The sequence below is a fragment of the Phalacrocorax carbo genome, chromosome 2, assembly GCF_963921805.1.
Source record: "Phalacrocorax carbo chromosome 2, bPhaCar2.1, whole genome shotgun sequence".
Classification (NCBI taxonomy): Eukaryota; Metazoa; Chordata; class Aves; order Suliformes; family Phalacrocoracidae; genus Phalacrocorax; species Phalacrocorax carbo.
Genome location: NC_087514.1, coordinates 55703737 through 55725029, shown reverse-complemented (window position 1 = coordinate 55725029; position 21293 = coordinate 55703737). Strand labels below are relative to the sequence as shown.

The window sequence follows — 21293 nt, the reverse complement described above, 5'->3', positions numbered from 1 at the left end:
GCAGATGGTCTGTTTTTGCAACACAGTCTGAATTAGTGGGACACTTCATCTGGCTCCGTTTCTTACAGTTTTCTTGGTATTCAGCATCCATTTCTGTGTGCAATAATGGAGCACAGCTGTAGTCATGTTTTGCTCACAACCCTTTCAAGTGTGCTGCAGCACAGTTAATTGTAACTGAGAGCCCTTATTTATCTTTATCGCATACAGGTAGAGATTGAAATACCTGTAAATTATTTCTGTTATTATGATTCTTAAAATAGGGTTTGACGTTTGGAGCTGTAGACCTTTAACGGTGTCTGGGAGCCAAAGCTGTCAACTTGTTTGGTCATAAAATGTATTAGACTAGGTAGTGTAGTAACACTACACTAGTTTGCTAGTGCATACGTCTAGTTGCTGCTAGAGTAAAAGCTGCGTAATACAAATGGTGAGCAGCAAACTTGTGAAGAATGCTAAAGGATCCTAGTGATACTAATAGATTTTGTGGATCTCTCTGTAGAGTGCTTTACAAGGTAAGGCTTTTCATCTCGAAGACAGATGATAAGGAAAGAAGACTCAGGAAAAATGCTCACAGTCAGGTGATGACAGATGGAATGTACATTTTGCCTGCACTGTTAGAAATAACCACAGAGCAAAATTGGACTTGTTAAGTAACTCCCAGATATGAAATTAAGACTGAAGATTAGATCCAGTCTGCTTCAAAAAAGAATGACAAATTAAGTACATACACTTTCTATATTTGTAATAACAGGTTCATATTACTGATTGCATAATGAAGGATGAGCTCTGCCAGGAAAGAGTATTCTTTGGTGCTGAGCTGCACTGCAGGCTGAGCTTCCCACCTTGGGATGCAATGAGATTCTTGGTTCCTCATTAAGTAGTAAATGAAGCTTGAGCAAGATGTCGACCCTATTAATGCTTCTTGAAACCCTAAAACAATATCAGTATTAAGATTTTTCTTTCCATCATATTTATAAAATTTTTGTACTTATAGATGTATTTCATCCAACATTATATAATATTATTTTAATTTTCTTGCTGCGCTCAATACATAATATTTTAAATATAGTCTTTTGATTTATTTTTCTTTTTCCCCCTGGAAGAAGTTGCTTCAGCTCTTATGATTTCCAATCCAGATTTGGGAATCAACAAAGCTTCTTACTTTTTGCCAAGCACTGTGTACTGGAAATGCAATTTTTTGTTCAAATAAAAACCAAACCACCCCATTTCTTTGTGGAAGTTCTTCCCTTTTATTAATGTATAGTAATTGTTGACAAACATTGAGTTCTAAGGGCCACTCTAAATTTACTGTGCTGTTTCTGTTGTAACAAAGTTGCTTTTAAAGACCGGCTATTTATGAACACTTCTTCTTTTCCTCAAAGGCTTGCAACTGTAGCAACACTGGTTCAGCCAATCTCCAGTGTGATGTATTGACAGGTCAATGCCAGTGCAAAGTTGAATTTGGAGGACAAGACTGTTCCAGGTGTGCATTAGGCTACAGGGACTACCCAGACTGTGTTGCCTGTGACTGTGATTTGAGAGGAACCAAAGCGGAGATGTGTGATGACACTGAAGGACTTTGTGGTTGTGAAGAAGAAACTGGCGTCTGTACCTGCAAGGTACTGAAGTATTCAGAACTTTTGGGGGCAGCACTGGGATTTTCTGGACATCTATTACATAAGTAATTATGTAATCATTATTATTGTTATATTATATAATACATAATAGACATATTTTTTACATAAATAATTACATTTGGGGTTGTCCTGTGGAGGGACAGGAGTTGGACTCAATGATCCTTGTGGGCCCCTTCCAACTCTCAGGACATTCTGTGATTCTATGAAAAGTCATGGAAGCTGTAGGGCTGAAAGAACTTCAAAAGGGAATCTGCATCCCTTCTTTGAGACGTTTCCAAGTACACCTGAATCACGCTTAAAGGATTTTCTGTGCCAGTGCTAAAGGTCTTAGTAGTCAGTGGGGTTAAAAGCGGTGAAATGATGTTCCCCACTTTGGACAGATACAACCCAGGTGTAGGCAGAAGAGATAGCAATGTTACCAACATGGCGTTGTTATTTCTGTTCTCAGAAATTCCTGTGAAAATACTAGACAGTTTGTCTTTCCTACCTCCTTTTGGTTTGCTTTACGTAGCCAGGTAATTTTGTTTCCAGTTTGTGGTCATAAAACTATTTTGCACAGCACTGTAGTTCTCCTAGACAGAATTAATGGAATTTGATGTGGATGTGTGTTAAGAAGTCAGGATCAAGACTCATTGTATGCCTAATTGCAAAGAATCATTTCTAGCTGACTAATGATGAATCCTTACTAAACTTACAAAACAGCCACTGTACATCTGATAGAATGATAGTTTTTTTTCCTTTGTGTAAAAGCATAATTTCCCTACATGCTGTTTAGGCAATGAATTATTTCGTTCTCTGGGTAGAGGCAGATAGGAAGCACAGCTTCTTCCCTACAGCTTCTTCCATCCCAGATGTGAAAGCGTTTTAAAAACTAATTAAATGTTAGAAAACTCTAGCGAAAAAGCTATTATATTCTTATCCACATTATACAAATAGAAAAAAATAAATACAGAGAAGTTTTTTCTGCTCATACACACGTGGTTTTATTAGGTTTGGGACCAGCAGATTGATTCAGATGATACAACCTGCTCTTTTGAAAATCCAAATGATAATGATGAGATTCTCCATTTTGTATTATTGGCTTTCTTAACTTTTTAAAAATATGGTTATGTTGCAAGTTCAGATTTGTTTGCTATGCTATAACCAAAGGAAGTACCTAAGAATAACTCATGTATATTGCTAATAGTGAAGTCTGAATTGACATTCTTGTATAAAAAAGAGATTTAGTAGTATAAATTTTTCTGAAAAGGTGGGAATCTGTTCTTGGAAGATGGAGTGACAGAAAAGAACTTAATTCAAGGCAACAAATATATGCCTTCATAGGTCTCTCTCCAATCTTCTAGTTAAAGGTGCCAGTGGGCACTGACTGTAGTTCTAGGTGTATCTTCAAACTGGACTTACCATTTGGGAACTGAGTGCAAAAACACATGCCTGGGAGTAGGGCCCCTGATTCCTATTCATACTGTGAAGTTTCTTTGGCTTTGAGAGCCCATTGTCCAGATGGGAGGGGGTGTGGGAAATGATTTTTCTGTCTTGAATGGAAAGGTATAGCTGCCAATTTTTGCTAGAAATTAAACACATGAGTATTTGTATGTTCAGTATATCAGTATTTCAATGTTCCGTGTTTTGTTTTTTTTTTTTAAAAAACCCAGCATTGGAAAATAATGAAAAAAATAATGTACTGCATAGTAAAACAGAATGGATACAATAATTGACCTCTGTTATGCAGTTTACATAGCAACTAGTTTTTCTTCCGAAGAGAACCATCTTTCATTCAGGCAGCAAAGTAACATGATTATGCTGTTATGGTTCATTTATTTATTTATTTATTTATTTCCTCCAGGAAAATGTATTTGGTCTACAATGCAGTGAGTGTAAACCTGGAACTTTTGCTCTGTCTGCTAACAATGCACTAGGTTGTACTCCATGCTTCTGTTTTGGGATGTCCACATTTTGTTTGGAACTAGAAGATCATGTGAGAATTCCTGTAAGTAAAGTGACATGAATATACAGACACAGTTTGGTGTTATCTTCGTGTTAGGTACCACACTGGTGTGCCTAAGGTTGCATACATTTCGTGAATCAGGCTGAATGCAATTGGCTAGCTTACAGAGGCAGTGGCATATGGCAGAACAAAAAAGAAAGCGAATGGTAAGTCGTCATAGTCTTACTTCTGAAACCTTGTGTTTTACTCTTTGCTTTTTAAAAAAGTATCAAATACATTTCCCAATTTTTTGGTTTGGGCATTTATTACTCTAAGATGGGCTACTGACTGTCTCAAAGCAGCTAGAACAGTTAACAGTATGTTACACTGAGACAGAATATTTTTGTTGACTCAATCTTTTGCTTTTTGTATTTCAGATAACCCTAACTCCAGATCAGTCCATTCTGCATGTAGTAGCTCAAAGTAACTTGACTGGAACAGTGGAAGGAGTATTTTCACAATTTCCTGATATTTTACTGGATGCTGCCATAGTCAGAAAATACTTAAATACAGAAACATTTTACTGGAGGTTGCCAGAGCAGTTTCAAGGAGACCAGGTACAATCATTAAATGATTAGAATGCTTTGTAGATAATTTATTATTGTCTAATAGTCACTCCTTTATTGTATAATAGTCACTTTATAACATTTTTCTTTGTTAGTTCTATTCTTGTAGGTCATAATATTATAAATATTCGGTGACTGAACTTATTTATAGCAAGCATAAACAATGTTTACACTACCCTTTCCCAATGAGATTTTTCCTGACCCTGCAAATTAGTAACACCCGTATTTAATTACCGTGTTACTCTTCAGAGATCATATAGAGGGGGAAAGAGTGATGTATTCAATTTTACTTTAGAAACCTGAAAAAGTTTTCAACCTTGATGCTAGATTCAGTATATAGATCACGGAATTAAATGAAAATTGAACGCATACCTTGAAAGGGCCTGAAATAAGAAACTAAGACTGCTTTTTAGAAATATGCATTTAACCTTGGTGCAAAAACTGCTGAGTTTAAGTCAATTTCCATGTTTTATTGCCAATTCCTCAAAGAACTGACAGTTTTCAAGTCTTCCGATGATGTTAAAATATTTTCAGCTAGTAGCTCTAACCTTGGAATAAATAAAGGTAATAACTTTTTATCCAAACAGCTCATGGCCTATGGAGGGAAGCTGAGATATACTGTTGCTTTTTATGCTTTGGGTGGCTTTGGAGCCTCAAATTTTGAGCCACAGATTCTAATGAAAGGAGGTCACACCAGCAAGTTGGTCATCTATGTAGATATCCCTTCTCCAGAAAACGGAGTAAGAACTGACAAGGAAGTAGAAATGAAGGAGGTAAGCCAAAACACTGGTGTAGAAATATTTCCTTTTTTCTATGAGTTTTTAAAGAAATCTATATATTTAATAAAATATTTTGAAAAATGCATACCTGATTTAAAATACGCTAAGTAGAGCGCTTTCCCTATTTTAGGGAAAAAATGTCTGGGAATATCGTGCTATAGCAGTGGATAACACTTTGACATTGCTTCCTTTTTTGGAATTGCTGAATGTGTTGCTGTGGCAAGCTTTTCAAACACAGACTCAGATTTCAGTGATAAATGACAGGCAGCTAGGTATTGTCACTCTCAGGCAGCCTCATAATTTTGTAGCCTGTATGTTACACTAACAGCCTGGAGGCATCACGGGACATGAATCTTAGCCTAGCAGGAGCAGTAAGTTGCAGTAGGGCCCACTGGACAATTGCAGAGGAGATAATTATGACCTCCTTTGGTCTCTTGGACTCTCTGCTGACTGGGGCTGAGTCTAATCTCTCTTCTTGACAGGAGGCAGGACACAGTTCCAGCAGCTATTTGTAACTGCACATAAAATCAGTGCTGTGAAGTTCTGGCCTTTTGGCTGTCTGGGTTCTCCAGATCTAGCCAGGAAAAGCTGTGCCATGTTGGCCCAGACTGCTTTCCTGTAGAGACTGGTCATGGAAATTGAGTGCAGTGAAGGAGAGAAGAAATGATATAAAACAATTTCTTGTTCTAACACGGAGCAAGATCTTGGATTTTTTGGGACCTAGAGTTTATTAGATATAGTCACTGTGACTGCATTTCTGAAAGAACACACAAGGCGGAACAGAGCATTACCTTGAAGTGGGCTTGAACACTCAAGTTTTTAATAATATGTGTTATATTTCCCTAGGATTCTTGGAAGTATTTTAACTCTGTGTCTGATGAGCATGTCTTACGTTCTGACTTCTTGTCTGTGCTAAGCAGTGTTGAATACATCCTTATCAAGGCAGCTTATGGCCAAGGGTTACAGCAAAGCAGGTAAAGCAATCTCTGATTGTGTTTAATTATTATATTGCATTTAGTGTAATTTAATATAGAAATAGTCTCAACTGAGCTATACAGTAAAGATTTAACTCAAATTAGAGAAATTTCCAATTTCCTATTTATGACTTCTGTTATTCCTCTGATAAGAAAAGATTTATGACCTTTAATGGCAGCAGAATCCCTCTTTAAGTCTTTCTGTGAAACACTAAATACCTCAGCTGCTTACTTTGATAGAAAACCGATAAAGAAGCACAAAGCCTTACAGGCTGATGCAGCGTTCCCCAGGATGGGTGATACAGTTAGATGTTTTCTAAATTATTTCTTTCCATCTTATTTTCATGGGTATTGAAGTTTTTGACTTTTTTTCAGTTGAAACACATGATCCCCTGAGTTTTTGGGTTTGTACCAATCTAGGTCTCTCCTGTAGCTTTATGCACTCTGGGCAGTGGTAGTAAATATTCCCACCTCAGAATGGTAGCAGTTTACTGCCATTTTGAACAGAACTAGGTTACTAATGAGAGGAAGGAGATGGGATATGGTCGTTGCATCTGTCAGTTCAGAAACTAACAAGGGAAACAGAGATGAATCCAATGGAAACCAAGTATCTGTACGTCTTCACAGCTGTGAAGAATTGTGGTTCCACCCCCAGATTTTGGATTATTTTTGATTCACATGCCCTCAACTATCTTTTTGTTATCTCTGTACAAAAATCTGTAGGACAAAGCAGATATGTATCTGTCCAGTGTTTCTGAGGCAGAAATACATACACCTGCATGGTGGGTTTGTCAAGTTTTGCAGACCAATGGAAATCAACCTATATGACTTTGAAGTACTTACGATTTGGGTTTTTTTGTAGGTGAAGTCCCATAGATTTCATTGAGAGATTTGCATGGGGAAAAGGAGATCATGGGAGATTATGTGTGGTAATCCTGACCTTGAAGAATGTTTGGATCTCAGTTTTTGTGCTAGGACTTCTCTAGATGTTCACTCTCTCCTCTGCATATATCTTGCAGAATTGCAAATATCTCAATGGAAATTGCAGTGAAGTTTGAAGAAATGCATCTGGGCAGAGCTAGAGCTCATCTTGTAGAGCAATGTAGATGTCCTGCTGGTTATGCTGGATTATCCTGTCAGGTACAGAATCCTTGAATCCTTTTTGTGTGTCTAATAGTGAGATAATAAAAAAAAAACGCTTCTTAAACAGCTTTTAAAATTGTTTGTAACTGTTGATAGCAGTGATTTCTTTTTTTATTTTAATCCCTTACAAATAGAGCTGTGCTCCAGGATACTACAGGGGAAAGCATACAGAACTCAGTGTAAAGGAGCCTTACACTCCAATAGCACCTTGTGTACCGTGTCAGTGCAACAACCACAGTGAAACCTGTGATCCTGAAACCGGAAAGTGCTTGGTATTGTACAATTTATACATATTTCTGTTGTTTTCACCTGAGCATACAATGGCAGTAACCTATGGAAGGATTTTCTGGGAGAAGTATTTGGCTGTACTATTTGGTTAAAGTATAATTTCCCCTCAACTCTGATAAACGGAAAATCTGAGTAGTATTTCCCTTAAGGTCCATTCAGTAAAACCATCAAGCTTTCTGGGCACTAACATCTTCAAAATCATTAATTATTTTAGTTTTACTTTAAAAAAACCTTGTACATCAGTTCAGTTTATCTGTTTTTCTGTGAGGCTCCTTGGGCTTCTGTCCTTGGTCTGGACAAGGTCTGCTTAGTCACATGAAAAACAAATAAAGGAAGCAGTAAGCCATACCACACCACAGCCTAGGTCAAGTCAAATTCTTTGTCTCTCAGGAACAAAATCCTCTGGGCAGCTTTAAGTGAAGCTTTTTTAACTCCCAGAGACCAAAGTAGTAAAGGCTATGCCTCAGCTAAGTATATTTGCTCACTTCTCTCATTTTATCCCAAAGGTTGCAAAGAGGGGCCACATCTGACTAACACATTGCCTCTCTCTTGTGGGCTGAAAGCCCCATGGACAGCATAATCTCAGCTAACCAAATAAGGCACATTAAGTCTGTTCTCTGGTATGGTTCAATATTCTTTCCTAAAGTTTTTTTCAGTTACTTTGTTTTTTCCAATGGTAAGTTGGTTAGTTCAAATGGAACTTCTGCTGAATTAATTCTTGATGTCAGTTTTTAAAGTGAGTTTCCTCAGTCCTTCAGGCTTTTGTAAACCATTTCTTTTGCTTTCAGGTTTGTCCTAAACTATGTATCTCATGAGTAAGAACTATGGTTCTCATTTCTACAAGGCCAAAGCACACAGGTCTTTTACACTAGTGAATACTAGCCATTCTTCCTCTCCACTTCTCGTTGAAGGGGTGGCAAGTCACCTCTGTGTTGAGATTACTACTTAGACATTTCCAACTGAATAGTGCAGATGAAAGAGATGGTTTTCACCTCTGACTTCTGCTCCCATAAAATAGGAGGCCACATTGCTACTGCGTACTGTCTTCAACTAACCTCTAAAATATACACACCTGCAAGAATATGAAGCAAAAAAAGAAGAGGGGAAAGGAAACAAAAAAGGAGAAACAATTTTATTCTCTTATGGGACTAGTCAGTTAAATTATGTTTTGTAATACCAATTTAGTGTTTTAATAGCACTGGTCGTTGATCAGTACTGTTGACATATTAAATGTAGTATCTGTGAATCCTAACTGTGGATGGTCCTTGGTTTATAGCGTTCAAATGCATTTGCTGGAACATTGAAATTTATATTTTTCATCCAGGTATTCTGTTTAATTTTTCCATCTGTTACTTCCATTTTTTGGAGGACCTTTTGCTTTGTACTGTGATTTCCTGGCCTAATTTGGATTAATGGAAGCAGAAATATATAAACCTTAATGGAAATTTAGAAGAGAAATTAGGTCAGCCTGCCTGAGGGGGCATTCACATAAGAGAAAATATGCTGACATTTTGCTTAGTTTTGCATAAAAGGTTCCTCTGCTCAGAGAATGCTGACCAATGGGTCTTTTATACATTTAGAGATGATTGTTGAAAACTGTATACATTTACTGATTGGGGGAAAGTTCCTCTTGTTGTTTGTTGTTGTTTTAAACTGTCTGAATTCCTTTTTATATATCAGAACTGCAGAGATAACACAGTTGGCGATTACTGCAGTGCTTGTGCCCCAGGCTACTATGGGAAAGTAATTGGATCTGTCAATGACTGCTCTCCCTGTGCCTGTCCCAGAGCCAACCCTGTTAGGTAACCAGAGTTTATTAAATCCATGTACATTGTAGCATTCTGGATTTTTTGTGCTGTATATCCCACCTCCTACTCCCCCTGCTCCTGTCTCGTGGAAACAGGAGTTAGTTATCATTGCATGTTCTTAATTTTTAGACATTTGAAAGCTACCTATTATAGTAAATGGAGCTTACATTCTGAGTTGTTCAGAGCTGGTGATAGCTTTGTGAGGTCTTAAAAAGATTAACTCATAGAAAAGTATTTTTTTTCTCATAGAATGCCACATAAAATGTTTTATAGATAATGGGATAAGTTGCTCTGACATGTTTTAGTTTCGTATGTGGGTCTTTTTCTTCATTTGAAAAACAATGCTTTTGTATTTACAAAGGTTCAGCCTATCTCCAGTCAATGCAGGAACTCTTCATGAGATCAATCCTAGGGGAAGAGCAAGTGCTCTTTTGTTTGAAATTTATACATCTGTTTGTTTGGCAGAGGAACAGTTAACTTCATATTTTGAAAATCAAAATGCTGTGCAGGCTGTTTTTTCTCCAGAAGCTTGAAAAGCATATTTGTGTTTTGCTTTTGGATAATTGAATCAGTGTAAGAGTCTAGCGATTCTGATGTTCTCATGCAAGTCTCGGTTAGGTACACCCATTTTTCATTGTCTTATCTTATAAAACGAAGGGCATAAGGTCCTTTATACAGTAATGGAGTCACACTGGGAAAGCAAACTTCTTAAGAAACAAACCATTTAATGTACAAGTTCTAGAGCGCTGCATCAGATTGAGCAGAGGATGCTGTTTCTTATAGTATTTAACCTGGGGCTTGAAGGTATTCTCTGCCTTTGTATGGTCCTCCATTTATGTGCTAGCAGGTATTTGTTTATTGTTCCTCCAGTTTTAGTCCCACTTGTGTCCTGAAAGGTGTTCAGGATTACCACTGTGATGCTTGTCTCCCGGGGTATGAAGGACAGTACTGTGAAAGGTGAGTTACCCATGGTGTCCCCATTTATCCCCAACTCCCAAGAACAGTTGGATTAATATGAGCCATGTTTGTACTCGGAATAGATTATTCAGTGGTCGTAGATATATGAATGAGTGCTAAAGGACTTAGAGTGATTTGTTAGTTACTGTTGAGAAGCCATTACTTAAAAACATATTAGCAATTCTTAGAGGTAAATAGAACATCTAATTTCATGATGAATATCCCCTAATGTTCAGTGTCCCGTTCCTCCCTGTGTAGGTGCTCCCTTGGCTATTATGGTGACCCTCAGCTTCCTGGTGGCAGCTGCCATCCATGTCAGTGCAATCCAAGTGGCTCTGTTCATGTTAATTGTGATCGTGTAACTGGCCAGTGCCTCTGTAAGCAAGGTGTGACAGGACAGCTCTGTGAGGAATGTGAACCAAGACATCTACTTGTGGAAGACGAGTGTGTTTGTACGTGGTTTTTGAATTTTTTACTTTTGCAATGGGCTTTGATCTATTCCAGTGATATTTATGAGTATGTGACTATTCCTTGAAAGTTTTTGTGATGTCGGGCCCTATTATTTCTATGAACAGAAAGAAATCTTAACAACTTAATATCTCTGTAAAACAGAGGGGGTTGGGCTAGGTAATCTCCAGAGGTCCCTTCCAACCTCAGCCATTCTGTGAACACAGAGGAAACTACAGTAGAGATCATAACCACACAAGCAGTTAATCTGTAAAATGGCTTATTTAGTGGTACAGACAAGTTTAAGGAAAGAATTTTAATGCTTTTTTGCTGTCTGTAGCATACCTTTGAAAATGTTGTATTCCTATGTCATTGACCCTTTGGTTGTGAAGTTGCTGTAATATTTTTGGAGTTATCCCAGGTATGCAGGCATTCTCCACCAACAATGAGTCATATTCCACTGATAATTAGGCATGTAATTTACTATAAGAGAGTTCAGAGCAGAAAGACACAGCAAGTAATCTGCTTTTAAAATGAATTGGGATTTAGGATTCAGACTTTGTTTTGTATAAGTAAAAAAAAAAACCCAAACCAAAAACCTAGGGAATATATGGAATTACACCACTGTATGCTGGAATCTCCTGTGTTCCTAACCTGATTGTTGAGTTGTCAGTGGCATCGCTTTGGATTTATAGCAATATAACTAAATTGGCTTAATAAGCTTATAATACAGCAAGCAGCAAAATAGCCAGCGGAATCAATAAGGCTTGAAAGTGTGCTAACCTAGGGAGACTATGTTTAGAATAGGTCCGCTTTTGGGGCAGGAAGGGGGGGGCAATACTAAAAATCTGTACTCTCAAAATTATTATACTTACTTTCTCTTAACTCAAAAAGTGAAAGCCCATACTGTATAAATCAAAATAAATTTTCAGGATTCGATGGCTTCTTTTTAATCCTAATATTGCTTCCTCCTCCTAAAATTATTTATTTAGCTTGTGATGACAACTGCACAGGAGTTTTGTTAAACAGTTTGGATAGTCTTAACAAGGCCATACTTTCAGTGAACCTCACTGGTATTGCCCGTGTGCCCTCCGGGATTCTGTCAGACTTGGAGAATGCAACAAAACATCTGAAGGTAAAATGAATGCACAAATAGTAGAAATACTTAGTCACACCTTTAAAGCAAAATTTGCAGCCACTCACATGTGCCAGTCATTTAACAGAAGCCCTCTTGAAGTGCATGGCTTGAATGTGTGTATGAGTAAGTGACACCAGATTAAGACCATTACATTTGGTATAGAAATATATCTTAAGTTATTTAGCTGCCTGCATTAGTTTCGTTTGACTTGTTGTACTAGCACATAAATAAATGGCTGAATATATTTTTCAATCAGTACTGCGATTATTGAATGTTCTGTCTATATGTACTTCACCTGGCTTATGTGCATCCCTAAGATGGGCCCAGACCTCCTGAAAGCAAGGGGAATAATTGTCAGCAGTGAAATAGAAACATCAATCCAGGTCTTTTCCCTTTTTGGTCCCTTTGCTAAAGAGCTGCCAAGGCATAGATCTCCAGGCTGTTCCCCTAGAGTCGTCGTCCCCTGGAGTGCTTCTCCGTTAGCCAGGGTGCCTGGGATGCAGCGGTTTGCTTTTGTTTTAGCCATGTGGCAGTCCAAGTGCCTTACTCTGTCCTCCATCTCAGGACACAAAAGCCAGGTAGAATGTTTCAGTGTAGGACACTTTCAGGTTGCTTGTGGCAAACTTTCCTTTCTGCTGCTCTCCCCCTTAAACAAAGCATGAAATACCACATTTTGTGGTTCTGGAAGGTCATTTATTGTTGCTGAGGATTAAGTTCATGTGGTCTCTGCACAAAGCCAGAGATAAACAGAATCCTCCCTACTTCATGACTGCTAAAATATGCACATTTATTGGCAAGAGTCTGCTTAGCAATAAGTCAAGCAAGACAAGGTCTAAGACAGAAGCAAAGCTATCTCTTTGTATTCCACCATATCACAACAAAATCAAAATAATGTGAGCCCTCTTGTGCTGCTGAATTTGGCAAATTAAGAGTTTGAATTAAAATTTCTTCTACTTGAGATGTAAGGCAGACAATTCCAATCAATGTGCTTCAAAATGTTAATAATTACAATATCTGAAGGCAAACTTGATTAAACTACATGTTTATGCTTCAGCAGAGATACTCTTAGTTTTAGTTGCTAAACTTTTAGTTATAAAGCTTCAGTTATGCTTCCCTTCCTTTATGTCGTAAGGCATAAATGTACTGAGTTATTGTAATACTTTAAGGATACAATTGACTTGCTTTCTGTAATTGTTTTGTGTTTGTATAGGAGCATCATCTTCTGGGACTATAAACATTATTTAATATGTAGCTTTTATTTAGCACTTTAATTATAAAGCAAAGTCAAGTCTTACGTAAAAACAAAAGCAGTTTAAATTTCTCCTTCGGTACATACATTTTTAAATATTAAGATCAAATCAAAGCCAGCTGTCACTCTGTTGGAAATGGAATGTTAAAAGTGATATAAAACCTCTTGTGACTATGATGTCATGTGATTATGATGTCATTGCTGTTTATTTAATGCCACATGTTCTTTAAACAACTTAATCTTGAGGGTAAGTTGGTAGTCTTCTAATTTTTCTCTGTTTGAAAGCAGGTATTCCCCTCTTTCTGGCTAATGAAAGGTTATCTTCCCTTTGCCTTGTACCAAAGTAACTGTAGCTGCAAGCCAAAAAATCCCCAAGTCTATTTATGTGAATTACAGATCTTCCCTGAAGGGTTGTCCCCTGTGCTGTTTTGTGTCTTTGCCTCGTGCTGGTCACTCAGGAAGTTGAGTATTTCCTCTTTCGTATGCATTAGGTTTGGGTCTGCCAATAATGAGAAAGCTATCAAATCAGATCGTCTGCTCCTCATTGCTTCTGCATCTCCAGTCCATCTGAGGACTTTGGTCGTTTCGCTTTACCCAGGAAGCTCAAGAGCTTCAGCTTCTGTTTCTCTTTGACTTGTTCTTTCCTCATGCTGAGGAAGAGGCTTTGAAATTTCCATTTGACACAAGACTGTTGAATAATCCTGTGTTACTTCTTTAAAAGGTCGGGCAAAACGATACTTATTATGGTATTTACAATGGTTGGCCCAGAAACATCTGAAATCTAAAAATAACTTTTCCCAGACTTGCTCTTTTTGTAAGAGATGCCTTAAATTTCTTTGCATCTTTAGAGAGGTGGTATTCTGTTGCAGGCCTTGACTGTAACAAATATGATACACTTGGGTACAATGGCCTATTTATTGCCATATAGAGTAGTTTTGAGGTGACCTTGAAGCCAAATACATGCTGTTATTCTCTCTTACTGGTGAGAGGATCAGCAGGGCTGCTTGTGTTACCTTATTGTATCTGGAGGACCAAAATCCTGAACTCCTGAGTGCCACGCACTGAGTTTTGACATGGAAACGTAGAGCTCTTACAGGGCCATCCTCACAGATGTACCCTAGATGCAGTGGCTTTGACAAGACAGCTGCCAAAAGAGTAGCAGCTGTGGGACTAGATGGAAGCATTTAATTTGATAGGCCTCTGGACTTCTCAAAGTAGCTTATCTGGGCAGCTCAGACTGTGGTGAAATTGAGAATCAGGAGAGCAGAAATTATGCTTCCTTCTTATTACTCGATTGAAAGTATGGCATGGCTGGATCCTTGTTTCCTTATTTAAAGAAATTACATGCTGTGTTGCATGAACTGTATGTACATAATTAATTATGTCATCTTATGTGCTTTGCAAATCAGTCATTTAAAATGTATAAATAATCTGAATAGTGTGCATAGTTATTTTCTTCCCAGAACTTTTCTGGACACATAATAAAGTCCGTAAATTACAGTGTGCTGTTTCTTCTTGTTTCTTATAGAGGTCTATAGTACCTAGAGAAGATCCAGTTTACTCATTAGCTACAGCAAAAGAAAGTATTGTGAGTTTATCAGGAGGAATTGATCAGCTGCATGAAGAGGTAGGTGCTGGCTTCTTGATTCTTAGCCTTTCTGGAGAAATCCTTTGTGATTTCATAGCATGGTACATAAATGCCAGAGAGCCGTTTAGAAATTATTTTAAATCTATAGAGTTCAATGAAAGAATTCAGTCCATTCTGTAGTCTTTCTGAGGAGGGGAATTAATTAGTCTGTGGAATTCTTCTGCAAACTATGGTGTTTTATGATACTGTACCAGAGATATACATGGTTTCTGTTAAACTTCAGAAGCTTTTTGTACTGTGATCATTTAAGACCCTAAAACTGGAGAAAGGGAGATACTTTATTCTCACTGGTTTAAACATGTGGGTCTTGTTCAAAATTATGTCATAGCTGAATATTCACCAAAAAGCCTTCGATACCTATAGTACTGTGTTTAAAATGATCTCAGCAGAAATAAATCTGTTGCAAATCCACATTAGAAGTAGCCAACATTTGTATTCTTGATTCAGTTTTAACACAAGAAAAATTGTAGCACTGGAAAATTGACAATAGTACTTCAGCCATTAGATCTCATTTGCTGACCATAGGTACTATAATTTTCTGAGCATGCATACATAATCTAACTAGGTGATTGCACTAAATGTGGTGGTATTGCTAATAGTGATGTATCCAGAAGAGTGATTTTCTTAAGATACGTTAGTTGTAGCTAAAAAAAATCTGTAATGTTTACTTTGTTAAAGAAATGGCTTTGGTAGTTGTGATCTTATTGATTACAAAAATAATTGGTAACACAATTCTTCAGTGATATCAGAGGCTGGAACTATAAATATAATTAAGACATCTGCAAGCACGGAAGCATCAGAGATTTATGAACCAGCTTGGGTCTACCTTATTAAAAGACATTGTTTCCTCTCACAAAGTATTCTCAGTATTGGGGAAAAAAGTGTAAAAAACATAGGCAAATGTCATTAATTAATCAGTGTTTTAGGAGAACTGTCAAAGATGATCTCTGATTTTATTCTAGTCATCTAGATTTTTGAAAAAAGCTTGGCAGCTTGACACAATGACTCAGGAAACCAGGAATAAAAGTCAAGAACTGACTGGATTTATTGACACAGTACATACAACCATCAAAGGTATCCTGCATTTATGGTATTTCCACTTCTTTACAGAATTTAGAAGGGCATTTCCTTCACAACTCTTAAAGAACTATTTACATAAGAAGTGCTGTAGTTTGCACAGTGAGTTCACATATATTCTGTTTTTTAATTGCATGCCTAAATTGTTTATTCTTCTACTTAGTACTTGCTGAAGTTGCTATGTCACTAAATGAAACACTGGGTCTGGTTCTCCCGCTGTCAAATGCTACATCTCAGAGCCTGCAGGATGATATTTCTGCCCTTTTGGATGCATTGCGCCAGAAAGATTTTGTTCAACAGCACCATAATGCTACCAATGTCCTGAAGTAAGCCTGTTCTATTGAAAACTTTATTTCATATATTTCTATACTCTGCAATACCGCTTTTTTTTGAGAGTTATCTGGAGAAACACTGTGCCATAATAGATAACTAGCCCGGGTGGAGCTATATGAATTTGAAGTTACATGTTTTGAAGATATTTGGGCATCCCACATGATACTAGTATAGGCAAAGCCTGTTCGTTTGGATGTGATACAAAATTCCCTTGCAATAAGTGAAAAGACTCACTGTTTTCAGTTTGTTTCAGATCTGGCCCTAATACACATCTCCTTGTTGCTTTTGGCTAGGAGGTGTCATAGAACTGTCTCAGTCAACCGCAAGCCCAGGATATGTCAGATCTGCTGAAGGACAAGACGATTTATTGTCACTGGAATCTGTATCACATAGATTTGCAAATGAAACCAAGGCATTTGTTTCAGCATTCTGAGCCACTGTTTAGGATTGTATTCCGTTGTCTTGATTTGTCCCCAGTTAAAGGCTATTTTCAAAAGGGGTTCGTGTTCATTGTTAGTGCTTATTGCCAGACTTGGCAGTATAAAACATTTACTGTTCCAACAGTCAGGAAAATTTTTGTTCCAGCTTCAGAAATACTAAGTATTGCCCTAGCCAACCAAAAGCTCTAAGAATGTTAACGCTGGCTTCAAGGGACACAGATTTAGACCAAAGTGGCATATTTCTGAAAATTTGACTTTTCTTCATTACGTGCTTTGGATTAGGCAGGGTAGAATGTATTGGCAGCACATCTGATTTTGTCCAGCAGACTCCTGTGCTTGTTCTTGTGCTGAATATTAAATTGTATAGAAGCTAAATGGACATGAAAATGGACTAGAAAATGTACCATTTATTCTTATATTTATTAGGAACTTAAAAACCTTTTTTTACTCTTACAAAAATGTCTCAAAATGTCCTGTTGCATAGTAACAGAATGTTCTGGTTTCAACATCAGCTTTTCAGCTGTTCTACAAGGCATTTGTAAATTAACTTTTTCAATTATAGGCTCTGTTGAAATTTCTGAAAGTTCTCTGATAAGTGTCCTTTGGCAGATTGAAGAAGAAAGTTAATAAGATTTGTAAGATTGTTTGCTCTGCAGAATTTATCATGCAATGCAGCTGTAAATTCAAAACCAATTTAAACAAACAGCTTGCCAGTCCATTTTTCAGGGAGCAGAAGTTACCACATGGCCCAGTGGACTGAGCTTGTGATGCAACTGTTAAGCAACATTTGTAACTGAGGCCTCTGCACATTTGCCATGTAAGGCGAAGTTCCCAAACAATTTGGAATATACTAGAAGCCATTACTCTTGTAAAATATTTTAATTCTTGTAACTTTTTAAAAGCTATGGCTCCTGAGTCTAAGGACTCTGAATTATTAGCTTTAGGAAATACATGCAAATGCACATCTGCTATTCATTGAAAAAGTTGGAATGTGTTTTGCTGTGTATAATTGTGAAAAAAACCTAGGTTTCTTTTGCTTTGGCTAAAGATGTATAAGATTTGAAATCACATTAAAAGGGACAAACGTTTATGTAAAAGTATCATTGCAGGAGTTGCAGTGTGCAGCATACGTGCTGAAGTGAAGAGAAACAAAGGAATAGACTTTCAGGATCATTTTCAGTTTGATTCCTTCAATACTCGAAAGTGTTCAAATGGAGGTGCAAATATTCCCAAATGGAACAGCTCGTGTGATTAACAGCTGACAAATCTGGGGGCATTTGATATTTGCTAGATAATGTCTGTTACTGATTAAAAAAGAAAAGTGCTAATTTCAGTGTTCATTTTAATGAGGCTATTTATTTTTATTTTGATGTTTAAACTTTTCAGGACTCTTGGGTATATGTCGTTCAGTTCTGGTTACTTGTTTCTTTCCAGTGTCAATCCTCATAACTGGTGTTTTGATCCTACATTCAAAATATGAATCACTACAATTAAGATACAGAGCAGTCCCAGAGGAATGTTTCACAGAGACTTTTATGTGGGGGATGGCCCAAACTAAGTCCAAGCAAATGTGATTTATACTAACCCCTTTCCCCTCTAGTGACCACATACTAAATGTATGAACTATGTTACTACCCTCTCTCCCAGGCAGTCATCTTTTTGTGAGGTAAGAAGAGTAACAAAGCTACCATGTGTATGTATGCTAGTATAGAAAAAGATTGTGGACTTTTGTAAGAAGATGCATTTAACTTAGTTTCACATGAATCCGTTTTCTCCTCAACAAATCCATGCCTAAGTTTCTCCTTTGCCATTTATTTATTTTCTGCTCTTTTTGTCAGAGCTGCAGAAAACTTGTTGATCCAGGTTCAGAAAGAGTATCTTAAACCTCAGCAGGAGCTTGCTGAACTAAAAAAGGATGCAAGCCAGCTCTTATCAAAGCACAACAGCAGACTGCAAGATGCCCAGGACCTGGTGAATGAGGCACTCGCTAACATCAACGAGACCAATCGCTTGTTTCCCCTTATCTCTAGCAACCTGGCGGAGTTAAATGTAAGACTGCATAATCAGTGTTGTTGCATAAGAAATATCAAACATGAAGTCGTGTTTAAAAGCTGCTTTTTAGTCTTTAATAAAGTTGTACATGTTTATATGTTGATATATGTGATACCTTAAAAACTCAAAGGAAACCAGACCCCTGTTTGAAAACCAAAAAATTATTATGTGTTATGTGAACTCATCTGTACTAACTGACTTTACAGACTACTATAAAGCATTTGGTTTATGCTATAGGACAAAAAGCTAAATATAAAGGAAAGTGAAGAAGTCTCGACCGTGCTCCTTAAAGAAGGGAAGGTCCTAGTGAGCACTGCTGCTGCTCTTGCCCAAGACGTAAAGAACTCTACATCTGTAAGTTCTTAAGTTTTATCGTCCTCTTTGACACTATCAGGTGTATTTTGCTATTGAAAAAAAAAAAAAAAAAAAAAGAGTAAACCATTTTGTTGTGCAGAACCTGGAGGCCCACCAGGATGGGTTAGTCTTATGGAGCACCAAACTGCGGCACCACGTGGATGAGCTGGTGATGCAGATGTCTGTGAGAGGAGTGCTTGACCTGGTATACAGAGCTGAGGACCACGCCACCCAGTTCCAGAGGCTTGCAGATGCACTAGAGAGGTGATAAACTCAAGAAGTATAAAATCAGGAGAGATTTAGAGTAGAGACAGATTAATTTAAATAGGTAGCAGCTTGATCTACGAAAGGAATTCCCTGCCCATTGCAGGGGACTTGGACTAGATTATCTTTAACGGTCTGTTCCAACCCAAGCCATTCTATGATTCTACGACAAATTTTTATTCCCCATTTCATTTCAAGTGCTTTTTACTTTTAATGCAATGTACTGTTATTAAATGATATGGAAAGGGTTGATTAGTCTCATATTTCATGTGGCTCACTTACACAGTACCTAGTGAATTAAATGCCCATTGAGTATATCATGGTATGGCTTGAAAAGCTTCTGGTCTGCCAGTGATTACTTCTTGACAATATATCTCTGAATCTCATCAAGAAGCTATTCCTACTATGCATCCATTATTGTTGCCTTCAAAGCATCTTCAAGAAATGAGTGGGTTGCAGTCTCAGATCCACTCAAATGCACTCTTAGAATTTGAAAGTTGGGAAGTCATTCCAGTTAATTCAATGGAAATTATTCTTCTACCCCAGGAATCTTTCTAAGATTCTTGCCGTTTCGTCTTCTAAAGTCAGCAGATATGCATTAAAAGTTAAATCATATCAGATAGAAAATCTACATTTATTTTAAGTTTGAGAACAGAAAATTTTGCTCCAAATAACATTGAGCAACTCTGCTGACATCTCCACAGCCAGATAAATTCAATGAAGCAAAATTTAAAAAACAGAATAGCATTCAGATGCTTATAATTTCCTCCTAGATTCTGTACTTCTCTATTTTTGAGCTCCAGCTAAGAACATGTTTCTCTTCTGTTCTGTCTAGGCAATATAATTTGTATGTTCTAAGTGGCTAAGTGGCTTTACAAATTGCAAAACTGACCATAAACAAAAAGGAATAAAACAGAAAAAAATATTAAAAGGAACAAAACAGAACAAAGAACATAATAATAATAATAATAATAAAGATTAAATACTTCTTTGAACTGATTTTTTCAGTTCAAAATAATGAACTTAAAGCCCCTTACACAACATAGGGCAAGGTACGCGCATTTTTTCAGAGTGCATCATGTATTCTAGAAAGATGTGCATGTTGTTAACTGAAGACATGGAACTTTGTGCTTGATTAAGATGCTCTCATGAAAACAGAATTACTCGTTAACTCTCTATTTAGTGGCCTCGCTAAAATAAGAAATGTGACTCTGAACACAACTGCTGCTGTCTACACCCACTCCAGCGTTAAAAGTGTGATTGAAAGAACAGAGAGTTTGGCAGATGATGCATCTAGAGTTGTGAATGGCCCCTTGGATTTAGTAAGTATCAATATTTGTATTTTAATCAATGTATTTCCCTTTCTCATTTTGGAATATTTGTTCTAATTGTTTTTGCACTTGCTGAAATTTGAGTCTCCTTGATGGATGGTAGCCTGTCTCACCAACTAGTATGTACTATATCCTGAATCTGTACTCCAAGGCAGTAATGGTACCAGATTTCATGTTCTGTTTACCTTGCTTTTCTGTTACCTTGATTTTCTGGACTGGACTTGAGTCTGAGTGTTCATATCAGTTATCTGACATGCAGTCCTGTAGAATTTCAGTTCCCAAACCTTGGGTGCTCCCTTCCACCTTTGGAATTATTCAACCATCTCCTTCTTTCACCGGTCCCTCTTTCATTTCTATCCTAGGTATTCCCAACCACAACTATTACGCTTAGTTGAGGGCATTTAATAACCAAATGTATGTCTGTGTCTCATCTGCTATCCCTCCACCTTGCAAGATTATCAGGTCGTTATTGAAACAGTAGATTTAAAAGACCTGACCACTTACCAGTCTGACTGTATTACTTTCATATTATTCTATTTCCCCCTTTTATCTCTTTCTGCTTTTCCTGATTGTAAACCCAAGGAAGAAATGGGCTGTTTTACAAGTGTCACTCACATTATACATGGAGAAACAAATGTATCACAATGCATTTGCGTGATAGTTATAAATAGTTGTCATTATTTTGTGAGCTTGTACCTTATTTTGTAACACTCTTATTAAAGCTTTGTACAGCGTGAATCTTTCAGGGTACTTCTCCAGATTTTCTACTTGAAGAAATGGATTAAAAGAACACTTCAATGACTGGGATTTTGAGATATCTCACTTTA

General features: G+C 37.3%; 1 protein-coding gene across 2 annotated transcripts in view; it reads left to right on the top strand.

The window, feature by feature from the left end:
• LAMA1 (laminin subunit alpha 1) overlaps positions 1–21293 on the top strand; it is a 110908-nt gene that overhangs the window by 60599 nt on the left and 29016 nt on the right. For both annotated transcript variants that reach the window (XM_064442969.1, XM_064442970.1), the window contains exons 23-40: positions 1380–1616; positions 3478–3621; positions 3996–4175; positions 4772–4957; positions 5810–5937; positions 6957–7077; positions 7215–7352; positions 9049–9170; positions 10047–10133; positions 10392–10585; positions 11573–11715; positions 14496–14594; positions 15578–15689; positions 15856–16018; positions 18304–18514; positions 18755–18871; positions 18972–19135; positions 20319–20457. In XM_064442969.1, coding sequence (XP_064299039.1) covers positions 1380–1616; positions 3478–3621; positions 3996–4175; positions 4772–4957; positions 5810–5937; positions 6957–7077; positions 7215–7352; positions 9049–9170; positions 10047–10133; positions 10392–10585; positions 11573–11715; positions 14496–14594; positions 15578–15689; positions 15856–16018; positions 18304–18514; positions 18755–18871; positions 18972–19135; positions 20319–20457 — 2685 coding nt within the window. The remainder of the gene's footprint in view (positions 1–1379; positions 1617–3477; positions 3622–3995; positions 4176–4771; positions 4958–5809; positions 5938–6956; positions 7078–7214; positions 7353–9048; positions 9171–10046; positions 10134–10391; positions 10586–11572; positions 11716–14495; positions 14595–15577; positions 15690–15855; positions 16019–18303; positions 18515–18754; positions 18872–18971; positions 19136–20318; positions 20458–21293) is intronic.